This window comes from Rhodnius prolixus, unplaced genomic scaffold, assembly GCF_049639745.1.
Source record: "Rhodnius prolixus isolate KJV_2025 unplaced genomic scaffold, Rpr scaffold_35, whole genome shotgun sequence".
NCBI lineage: Eukaryota > Metazoa > Arthropoda > Insecta > Hemiptera > Reduviidae > Rhodnius > Rhodnius prolixus.
The window spans coordinates 529,098-541,366 of record NW_027411629.1 but is presented as its reverse complement, the minus strand read 5'-3'; the positions used below and the strand labels follow the sequence as shown (position 1 = coordinate 541,366).

The following is a 12,269-nucleotide window of genomic DNA, read 5'->3' as shown; positions in this document are numbered from 1 at the left end:
CAGTTGGATAAGAGGCCTAAGCTCTTAGTTAAAGTTCATTAATTAAATGAAGAAAAAAAAAGGGTTGCTAGAATAAAACAGCCAGAACTGTAACAACTATATTTAATTTCAATAAAAATGCAATATTGCACACATTTTGTATATTGCACAACACTAATCTCTAAGTATAAAAAAATATAAATTTTTAATTTATCACATTTTGTATTATACAGGGTGTCCGGGCTAAGTTAAGTTGCCCACCCCCTTTTTCTCGGTAATTATTGATGATGGAAAAAAAGTTCAAATCGTAACTCTCTTTATTTTTTGAATAGTATCTAACGATATTACAAAAAACTAAATTCTGCTGCTTATATGCAGGTTAGAGAAACAAACTCTTTTTTTTCAAATAGGGAACCCCTATTTTTTATTATGAATTCTAAAAGTACTTTTTTTTGTACAAGACAGATTTACTAATTCCCAGAGCTCTAGCCGCATTTCGAACTGAAGTTCTCTTGCACATACAGTAATACATCAAGCTCAGTATCCCAAGCTTTTTGAAGATTTACAAGAGAGCATTTGTGTAAAAATTCAACTTGCATTTTTGTTTTTGCTTTTTGGACAAACCCTTTGCTTTATCCATGATCATTTATTGTTTTTTAATAAAATGCCAGCAGACAGCGGTAAAAAAAATTGTTTTTTTATTTTTGTTCAAAAATGCATAACTTGGGGACTACAAAAGCAATTTTAATTTTTCAAAAACAGTTTTTCTCCCCAAAAAAATGTACTTTTAGAATTCATAATAAAAAATAGGGGTTCCCGTTTGAAAAAAAAAGTTTGTTTCTCTAACCTGCATATCAGCAGCAGAATTTAGTTTTTTATAATATCATTAGATACTACTCAAAAAATAAAGGGAGTTACGATTTGAACTTTTTTTCCATCATCAATAATTACCGAGAAAAAGGGGCTGGACAACTTAGCCCGGACACCCTGTATGTATAAAACAGTCGAATTTGAAATGAACCTATATTTTTTATTCATTCTTAGCAAAAATAATTGTAGCTTTGTGGTAACCAATAAGTAGATCACTACATGCGAAGATTCCGAAACATCCAATGGGCTAACTCATCTACTGCGGATCTGCCAATACCCTTGTTCTCTCTCAGGATGTAATTCTCGTTTCGCACGCAGAAATATGAGGAGATTTGTGCCCTGCATTTAATAAAACTTTCTATGTGGCTTGTTGCATTGCTAATTTTAAATTCAAAAAATAAAAAGATATCTGATCTGGCACACTCACCCGACTTTCTCTTCTGCAATCAATAACGTTCTAACTTGCAAATTATCTTCAATTTGAGTTTTTACCATATGTTTAGATAAACTGGAATAAAATGGTCCCCTTAGTGGGAAGAAGCATTCACAGAAACTTTCCCTAAACAACGTTCTTGCCTGATTTTTAGAAACATCATATTTCATCAATTTTTATACTGTGTACTCCTATTTGGACCCAATTTCAAGCAGTAAACAGAGTACAGCTGGTGAAGCTATAGGGTAAGATCTTCTGGTTAGATCAGCGGACTAAGTCTTCAAAACCCTTGAGCATGCAGAGCTGGCTGTGATTAAAGCCACCATAACGAACCATCTTCAAACTATAAGAAAAGTAAAAGGAGATGAAGAGAAATTCTACAAGAACTCACATCTCAATGGGTCGCTAGGAAAATGTACATTTGCCAATGTCTCTTAAACTGCCATCAGTCAGAATTTTAGAAAAAATTAGTGAGATAAGAGAAGTGGATGTACAGGTGAAATCTTTTGACAGATAATAAGCAATAAATCGCCTGGACCAGGTGGAATAGCTATGGAGCTACTGAAGGAAAGAGGTCCGAAAATTATACAGGAACCGACGAGACTGGAAAGGATTTTGGGAGGGGACTCAATGCCGGAGGATTTGCGAATGAGATACATCTCGTCAATACATTAAAAAGGAAACAAAAATGTATGTGAAAATTATAGGGGCACTTGTGTTCAAAGCGCCATTTCAAGAGTTTTTGGAAAGCTTTTGAAAAATAAATTGAAAAATCATTATTTGAACCTAGGAGAGCAATGTGGCTTTACAGCTGGGCGATCCAGTATAGACAATATTTTTGTCCTTAGGCAGATCATCGAAAAGTGCACAGCCAAAAAAGCAGAGTTGCATTTAACTTATATTGATCTGGAAAAGGCTTACGATTATGTCCCAAGGTGCAAGGTATGACACTCATTGAAAAATGCAGGCATAGAGATAAGCCTAATCTCAGCTATACAAAAAATGCATGAGAACAACATGTATAGAATAAAATAGGTGGGAAATTATAAGCTTTGATGAAGGGGACCTAGAAATAAATGGACAGGCTTGTAGAAAAGTGAGTAGCTTCAGATACCTCAGAGCAATGCTGAATGTAAAAGGGGCTGCGAGCTGGAGGTGCGAAACAGAAGCAAACAAGCCAAGAGGGCAACCAGGATGCTTCTCTCAGTTCTGTGGAACAATGGCCTATCAAAAGAAAATAATAAAAGAATCTTCTACTCTATCATTGAGGGAATTTTAACCTACGGAGCTGAAACCTAGACTATGACAAAGAAAATGTGAACTAAATTAATTTCTGGAAGAAATGCACACGCAAGAGGCTCATTGAAAGTGAAGTACCCTTATATCCAGACCCTTAATTACCCTGAATACCCTTATATTCACGTCAGTTATTCCTCAAATAAAAAAAATCCAGTGAATCAACCTCTTAACATTAATGAAAATGAAACAACTGTCAGAATGGTAGAAAACAAAAAGCAGAAGCAAGTTATGACGGTTAAAATCATTAATAATATTCAGTAAAAACTGCGTTTTAAAAAATTTTGAATTTAAAAATGAGAATAGTTGTATGAGAAAGTCGGTGATGTTCAAACCAGATTATTTGAAAACAAAATAGAAAAAGCTACCTGCACATGGGGCAAGTGTTAATGCGGCTAAAACATAATGCACAAATGCAAGCATGGCGACAGGGCAGCAGCACTCGTGATAGTGGGAAAAATTGGCATACTACGCACAGCAGCTCTTCTTCCTCGCGCACTTCCCCATCGTTGAAGCCAGTCACTACATAGAGCAGCTGTAATCGGAACAAAAGTTAATATTTCAAAGATATCAATCCAAAAAATACAGTTGGCAAATAACTCTTTGCTTAATCGAAAGTTAAGGTGAAAAGGGTGAGTAAACAAAAAGTGGGAATTTGATTTTTTGATAAAAATAATAAGTAATTGTAAATAAAAATGTAAGATGGTATGGTATGCCCATTTGAGATGTATGGCCCTATGAGAACCTATCATGTTTGGTTGTAGTTTCCTTTCTTTCAGGAGTGTATTAATGCCGGTACCATGCTAAATTTATCACTAAATTTATTTTTTCTACAGAGAAATTGTTTTCTACAAATTAGGGTAATTATCTGGCGACTGAATGAATGATCACTGTTTATGGGTTTGAAGCCAAGAATGTTGAACTGCAGCTGACTTTCTTTAAATAGCTGAATATCCAGCCCTAAACGAAACGGGCCAGTGATTAGAACAAAGTTAATTTCTGAACCAAAGCTTCTTACCTACGTTCCATTTACTTTCTAAAAGGTAGGAATCAAGGTTTTGCAAGATGAGATGGACATAACAGATAATTTCCTCGCACTTGCTACAAATTAATTGACAACATCCTTTTTTAAGTTGATCTACTTTCTATTGGGTAGAAGAGAATGGTATTTATTTGATCAATGAAATCTGGATTAAGCTAGTAGATCCAATTTTTAGCGCACCTAACAATAAGATTGGAGAAACGACCATCCCGTGGTTTTTGAATTAGCGTGCGGTCAAGATTCTATTAACGCTTAGCTTGAGTTAGAGCCAACTTGCGATATTAATACCACCAATTTATAGTAAATAGAAACAGTCAAAGGTCACATGATAGTACATTCACCGTACTTACGGCGAGAGATACACAATCACAAATAAAAGTCGAGTACATTCTTTCTTTCCAAGCTACTGTGCACACTCTTGAATTTTTTGAATCAACGATTAACAGTTCATTCAGCGCTCTTCCCCTTCTTCTTTACAAATTTCCTTGGTTGCACGGGTGTAAAAACATTTTTTTTTCAATATATTGTCTCAGAAGCACTAATCCGTCATATTGAATAAACAAAAGCTAAACGCAAGAAAATGAATTGTACAATCATAAGAGAGCCAATTAAAATTAGAAATATCCTTATAGAACAATTTATCCAAAGTAAAGGATTTAAATAATATTACGTTTTTTACTAAGTAAAGACCAGAATTTTTTCTTTACTCACGCCAGCCATGATCAGGTAACAACCTTCAGAGTAATTTGATAATTTGACAAACCATGTTAAAAATAAAATAAAATTAAAATAATCTGCCAGAATCCATGCACCTAACATCGTAACTAAGTTTAAAAAAAGAAGTGTTTCGAGAGATAACATGATACTTTCCTAACTGATTTTTCAATTCAAACATGCAAAAGTATGAAATTAAATACTACTGCAGAAATCTTTTAGAAATTAAAATCTGTTTTTGTTTACTTCACTAAATTTATTTTCTCTACAGAGAAATTGTTTTCTACAAATTAGGGTAATTATCTGGCGACTGAATGAATGATCACTGTTTATGTTTTAGACACATAGTAATTTTTTAAAGTATTTTAAAAAATGGCCAACTTTGGTACGCAACTAAAAAATTATTTTATATAAACTACTATATATTTAATTTACTGCGGATAACATCTGTCGGCGCCTGAAGTCATTTCTGTTCAATTCCGGTCTTCTGACAGACTAATCTCACTACAGACAAACCTTGTCTATAAAGTACCGTGAGCTTAGTCCACCACGCTACCAACTGAGCTAATCCCTTCCCTACAAACTACTATTATAGTAGTAGTTTTACAGTATTTTAATTCAATGTTCTTAAGAGAAGCTTTAAAGAAAACCGTTTTTAAAATTAATTTAGAATTCAGGTAACAAATAAAAAAACAGCATTTCCCAATCAAAAAATACATCATTTATATACAAACAATTAGACTTAGATGCGGGATTTTAATATGAATGACAATTACAGATTTTTAACGGCGCGATTAAACTGCAAGTTTCGATTAGATATGATAAATTTAAATATGATAATCCGTGGAGGACTGACACTAAAAGTAAGTGCTCCCAGGGTTACATGAATGAACAAGAGAATTAATACCCCTTCCTGGGTGAATTTCCTGTATTAACCGAATTCAGGCTGTCATTTTTTAATAATAAAAATGTTATTATTTAAGAGAATATATAAAAAAAAAATCCCAATGGAAATGCTTGGAAAAATTGGTTAAAATCAGTTAATGTAAATAAAAGGTGTAGTTAATTGAATAAATGTATTTTATTAGCCTTTACGCCGAGAATAATCAAGTGTGGTTGAAACATCAAAGAAATATAACGAAAAAATAATAGCTAAATAAAGTGGCTATTGAAGGAAGAAGGGTAGCCACGATAGCCGAGCAGTTAGAGGCAAAGTCAGTCAAACTAAGATGTATGAAGTGATAGGTTCGATTCCTGGTCTAGGTCTTGAATTTTATTAAATAGTGAATACGAACAATTTATAATAACAATAAAATTATTTATGTACTTTGCTAGTCGCCTTCGTCCACGATATCTAATTTGGTATATGGAAGTTAAGGACGCCTGAAAATATGCATTACTTTATTTAGTTATTCAAAGTGTAAAGAATGGGTTACATGGTAACCACCTTCATTATCAATATTATGTTACATTTTAATACCTTATTTGTAAATTCTTCTAAGAAATGTAAAACGTAAACTTCACTTGTAGACGGAGCATTCCCAAAAATAAATAAAGAATAAATTGCTATTTAAACTCGTGTAAATATAGTTTACCTTTAAACAGAAGTGCATTCCGCTGTACTGCTTCATGTACTGAGCCAATACGCTCGTGGGCAGTGTACATTCTTGATCTTCAATATGGATGATACTGATTAGTGCTAACTGAAACACCACAAAATTAATCTGGTTAAAAACGAACATTGTCTACTGTACCGACATCTAACTCATTTTTTCGTTTTATGCTTTCAAATTTAATTCAACCAGTGGCGCTGAAAACAGATGTCGTCAAAATAGCCGCAGTAATAATTTTCTCGTTCTGGCCATTTACAGTACAGTAGTGGGTTGGTGCGCTGTAACTAAAGATCTCTTTGGACAAACTTGCGGTCACTCTTTGGGATCAAGATTTGAAGACGATGACTCCCTCGTGCTTACTACATAACGGTGATTCAGGCGCGCTAGTCAATAGTTACCCGGGCCAAGCCCTAATACCAAGATCGCACAAAGAAATTAATAAGGACGGCGATTAAGTGAAGTAGCACTTTGATCCTCAAGCATGTATTAACATTTTGGGAAGTACAATTACTTTATTTGTTTTATTAAGTTTTAATTTAAGGTCCTTAGATGTTGATCCAAGATCTCTGGTGCCCGGAGCCTTTTCCAGGGCACTCCCAGCCTCCGATGTGTTTTCTCGATAAGACAACACTGGACAATGAGTTGCAAAAAGCTCCTAGGAAGAAATAAGCTAAAAAATCCAGCAGCTGGATTCGAACCCGGACCACCGCGTGGGAATCAAGTACTCTTACCATTGAGTTGGTGGTTAATTATTCCTTTACTACTACTTTACTTTTGATTTACGGCACATCAACATCTGAGGTCGTAGGCGCCTGAAACCTTTTCAGTGCATTGTAGGCCTTTGAGCAGTCTTCTTTCGTTAAAAATACTGTCCATCACAGACAGTGGAAGAGAAAAGTTTCAGGGCAGCTACCCCAGTACTTCCACGAGGAAGTTCAGTGCATTACCTACTTAACTAATCCCTTCCCTAATGTCAATTATTGCTAACAGAGTGCGCCAAGGGCACAAGCTCTGAGCTTAGGGCATCAACTGTTGAACTACCAAAGTTAAACAGTTACAACTCCTAACGAGCTACCAATGCCTACTATTCAGAAAGAAACAATTTTTTGTGTATCCCAGCCCAAATACCCTTTACACACACTTAAACCTGGAGACCCCTTTTTTTAATCTCTAATTACCCTGTCACTGAATAGTTTTTCAACAGCTGGCTCAGGGCCTCAGTACGTTGCCGAGCCTAACCGACTCATCCGCTCTCTCACTGCTTTTTAACACAGCAGTGTTGATTGCTTCAAAGTACTCATCTGAACAAAGCTCTTGATTCCTCTCCCAAATCCTCTTATCAATTTGGAACTCCAGCATGGCTTGCTTAACAACTTAAACGCATACTGATAATCTGAAAATATTCTTCCCTCTCTAAAATCTCTCTGCCATTTCACTCACTTACGTAATATATAAGTGTAAAAGGTCTACTATAAAAACATCAAAAAAAAGGGAAAACTAGTAATATTTTGGAGCGCGGCTCGAAATATTTTCGGTTACATACCGTATCATCTATCTGAGCGCCTTCATCTGACTCTGTCAGCAAAAATATAACAAGAGGGTAATACTTCCTTGGAAACACCCCAAAGTCCAGTCGCTCCGGGGGTATTTTGAAGCGAATAACTTTCTGACTATGCTCTTTACAACTGTGGAAAAGAAAGAGAATTATTAGTGAACCAAGTAATTTTTAACCGGTGCTGAAAGTATAAAGTGATCTAGGTAATGAAAAGGAATGTCGGCAACTACTAGGCAGCCAGAGAAGTACCTGTAATGTGGACCCGGACACAAAAAGTATCCTCTGGGCATTGTTCCCTCTCGCATCTCGGCAATGATGGTGACCCATGATTGCCTCAGCAACATATGCAGCACTTGGACATCGAAGCCCCAATATGATATTAATTTATAGCCGACTTGACATGAAATTTTGCACCCAATTTCTAAAAATTTAAATTCTGTGAGTATATTTGGATTGCAAGATGAGATTATTATAGACAATTATTTATGTGTACGAATAGTAAAAGAAAGTGCACACATGTACATCTAGAGCAGTGGCGAGTTCTGTACCGTCAGTCGGTATTTTTTCACAAGTAGGCGTAATATCATACTAGTAGTAGTAGTGTGTATGTATTGCGTTGTGAGCAATATTATGTTAATTGCAAGCCTTTGTTATGGCTTTGTGAGACTGATAACATTGTAAGTATGCTACAAGAGTATTGCCTTTGAATTAGCTTTTACCCCAAAGAAGTCGCTCTCCTAATGATATCCTCCAACAGCGTCAAGTGCGGGGTAAATCAGATTATACAATATATCATATCATATATGAGGTTGTATATGATAACACAACCCTTATACAACTGTCCTACCGGACAGTTTTAATATTTATCCTACCACATATGCATGATTGTTGAATTATGCTTTCGAGTGTTCACACTCGCACGCGCATGCATGCACGTACATTTACACAAACACACAAATTAAAAGTGTCAGAAAATTACAAAAACAAGTTCTCATATTTAAGAATAGTCACGGAAAGGAAGTGGAGACCTTCATTAATAAAAATAAATTACTAGACAAAGTGAGCTGTATTAGATATTTAGATGCTGTTTCTAATACTTATCTGTTCAGTCTTGCCTCTAAGCCAGGGATTATTAAAGCGATCCAGCATAACTGCATCCAGCGCGGTTCGAGAATATTGGTGGCGAAACGTTACTTTAATTCATGTGCCGCCAAAATTCGTTTATTTGAAAGTACGGTTCGTTCGGTTTTGCTATACGCCAGTGAAATTTGAACCTTAAGATACTTAAACGACAGTGAAATAGTTAAAACCAAATTTTTAAGCCAGTAATTTCGTGGCCCATCGCTACAAATGGATAAAAAAAAAAAATTGTCGAAGTTGGGTGTTCTGTAACGTTTCGCTTTTTCGAGCACTTTTTGACGACGAAACCTTATACAACTATCTTACCGAACTAAAGAAATTTAAAATTACAAGTTTTAAATAGTAATTTAATATGTACATACATAGTATAATAAGCATGTAATGCTGAATTCGGCTGTTATGTACAAGTACGTAACAGTTTAATTTTTTTTTAAGGCACGTCAACATCTGAGGTCATTTGTGTGCTGAGTTTTTTTCAGTGCACTGTCGGCCTCTGGACAGTGTTCTCCGTTACAGATAACACTGTCCATCACCGAAATGTGAGCTGTAAGTGGCTCCCAGGAAGAGAAAATATAAGAGCCAGCAGCTGGATTCGAACCTGGGATCTCCGCGTAAGAATCAAGAATTCGCTAACATCTCAGCTAATCCCTTACCTAAAGAATTTATAATTTAAACTTTTTTTTCTTGAAAAATGTAAAAAAAAAAATTGTTAATTTTATTGTTTCTTAGCAGTTTTTGAGTAAGCCGTGCGGGAAGTGAAGGATTGCGAACAGAACACTACACGCTAAACAACACTAAACACACTTTAACGAATCCTAACGTTTTAAAATTATTATTTTACATACGGTCAATAGGCGAATTGGAAGTCGATCGAAAAGGTATTCGGTCGAACCAATCTTCTATGTATAGGAGTGGTGATTTTATAAGATGGGTTGATAAAACTGAAAATCATTTCTAAAAATGGATAGCTGGAGCACTACATGTATGAATTCATGGAAATGGATAATTTTTTGTAAAGTTTCTTTTTTTATTTATATAATTATTTTATAGAATTAATGTTAATTTATATTATATAATAAATTGAATGAGTATACATGAATTGATTACTCAATAAATCTATTACTGCGGATTTCAGTTACCCACCCTAAGAAATAGAGCGGTAAACAATGTGTTGATATGATATGACAAGTTGTTGTTATGAATCCAGTTTATACTTTTTTTTGCCAGAACAGAAACAGAAAAAAACTTTTTGATCAGATTATTATCATGGCAGTAAGATGAACTAACTAATGAAAACCAAGACACAGATACTGAATGAACAAAACATGGTTATGCAGTATACGAAAATTCGTTAGAGCATATATTAGTATACATATACGAAATTTTGGTTACCTCTGAAGGAAGTTAACGGGCTTTCTGCCAACTTCAACGTAAACGGATTATGAACTTTGTTCATTTTAATTTCTGGAACACCATTCCGAACTGTAGAGTGTAAGTCTCCAATCAAGACTGGTTCACCTCGCAACCAAACCGCCAATACATATCTAATAAACCAATCAACGCTAGTTTCTAGTTTCACATATGTACACAAAAATATAATTTTCAATATTTACAAAAAAAAGAATAATAAACAAATTATTCATATTTATGTATTGCAAATATCGTATATTATAATACTAACTTTATAAATAATAAAATCAAACTCCATAATACCAATTGTACAATCATAGCTGTTATTAAAGTAGAGCATTCAGCTAATTTGGCTACTAATTCACTTATTGCTACAATCATGGCGATTAATGTAATTAATTAATTTTAATTTGAAATAACGTAATTTTAAATTTTCTCCTCGTTTTTAGCAATTTATTCCATAATAAATCATATCTAGTTAATCATAATCAACACCTAAAGATCAAAACATTACATTAAAATAAATCCATATGAAAGAATATTTAGTATAAATTGGAATAAACAGGAAAACAATCAATTAATACCAACAAAAATCAAAATTGCGCCAAAAAAAAGGGTGCCCCTTAAAAGGGGCGACATTCGCTCAGTGTTTGCTAAAAATCTTCCCTTACAAAAGTCACATTGCGAACCAAACGAGAGAACTGTCTCCTGCGTTCAACAGTCAGCTGTTTTATCTCAACCACACAGGTATCAATAAATTAATCATACACCTATTTTATCGAAAGCTTATTCCAAACATCAAATTCAATAATCAATTGAAATATTAAAAAAGAAAATTTTTACTTCCATTTCAAATAATAACTTATTTCTCATAAATGTTTAATGCAAAGTTTGAAATGCTTGGGGGGCCGCCAAACATTTATTATCTGTTAACTTTCGCTAGTTTACACTTGTCGATAATAAATCAATTGCTTGAATTTTTTAATTAGAAATAAATTGCAAAATTTAGCCGACTGTGACTAATTGATGAAAGCGTAAGAATAGGCCTCTCAGTTTGATCGAGCCGTTCTTGCCGAGGATTATGTGAAAATAAAATAAAATTTTCTAATGAGGCCAGGTCCTGAACATTATGGTGTACGGTTGTGTTAATAAAAAAATAAAAGATCATAACTTAGGATTAGATAACATCTACTTTTATAGCTAGCAGCCTCGTCAGATATCAGATATCTATACGTAGAAGGTAGGAATCCAGCCGCAGACCTCCTGGTTTTTGCTGACTCAGTATTGGATTGATCATTGCTTAATCTTCACCACTACATTTACGATGCATAGTTGTTTTTGGCAGAATTATTTTATAATTTTTTGTTTTGTTTTTGCATCATTCAAATCAATGACTAAGACTAGTTCCGTCTTACGTTGTCAATAATATATTCTTAAATATGTCAACTGATGAAGTATGACTGATCAGTATGTTGTGTTGCACATCAATATAATTGGCCTGCCCCACTTATTGTTTGATCAATAACCATCTCTCTAAATTAAAGCTCAAGAAAAACCTGAGGAAGTTAAAATATATTATTTAAATTTCTTGATATATCGATTGAAAGGTTAATTTCCAAATTTAATGAGGTATTCTTGTATCTTAAGAATGTTGTTGACCGTGGGTTTTTGTTAGAATTTGAGGAAACAACTTGATTTATAAGAAGTTTTTTCAGTGTTTGAAAATAGGGGAAACTTAGCTGAAAACAGTAATGTCAGTTCTTGTAGCACATAAAAGCTGAAGAATTTACATCTATTAGCTTCATTTATTTACAAAAATAAATAAATAACAAATAAAATAAATAATAAAGGAAAGAAAAACCAGCTAACAAATTTGCTTAAAATTCTGAGGACTGACTGCTGATATACGTACTCCCTGCTAGTTCACATGCTGGTTAACGGAGTTTTCCTTTCTTTTTTCATTTGAATTCATTATTCAGCAAGGGAGGATAAACTTGGCATTTAGAGAGTACTCTGCCTAAAAGTACCATCAACAAGTGAAGATACAGCGCAGCAATTCTTTCAGGAACCAGCAATTAGCAACTAAAACTTTAAGAAGAGCATCTTTTATTTTTACTGAATGAGAGTCAATGTAGTGTTTTTGTTACTATGTGATTCTGTCGAATAAAACGCTATGGCAACTTGAATTTTTATTCTTTGAATTGCAGAAAAAGTTAG

The 12,269-nt window shown here is 34.2% G+C and overlaps 1 protein-coding gene and 1 long non-coding RNA gene across 3 annotated transcripts; both read right to left on the bottom strand.

The window, feature by feature from the left end:
• Positions 1 to 85: 85 nt before the first annotated feature.
• On the bottom strand, positions 86 to 10,796 carry LOC141459964 (cell growth regulator with RING finger domain protein 1-like). Of its 2 annotated transcripts, none has more exons than XM_074139553.1 (8): positions 10,641 to 10,796; positions 10,324 to 10,547; positions 10,035 to 10,186; positions 7,752 to 7,923; positions 7,491 to 7,632; positions 5,930 to 6,037; positions 2,947 to 3,113; positions 86 to 1,188 (listed from the first exon to the last, which is right to left on the bottom strand). In XM_074139553.1, the coding sequence occupies exons 2-8, from the start codon at positions 10,431 to 10,433 to the stop codon at positions 1,065 to 1,067; spliced, it is 975 nt and encodes a 324-aa protein (XP_073995654.1). In that variant the 5' UTR covers positions 10,434 to 10,547; positions 10,641 to 10,796; the 3' UTR covers positions 86 to 1,064. The 2 variants fall into 2 exon arrangements, with proteins under 2 accessions (XP_073995654.1, XP_073995655.1); XM_074139554.1 differs by having other exon boundaries at positions 10,637 to 10,788.
• On the bottom strand, positions 8,273 to 10,028 carry LOC141459965 (uncharacterized). The gene is made up of 2 exons (XR_012461663.1): positions 8,787 to 10,028; positions 8,273 to 8,753 (listed from the first exon to the last, which is right to left on the bottom strand). It is a non-coding gene; the product is annotated as an uncharacterized lncRNA (long non-coding RNA).
• Positions 10,797 to 12,269: the final 1,473 nt, after the last annotated feature.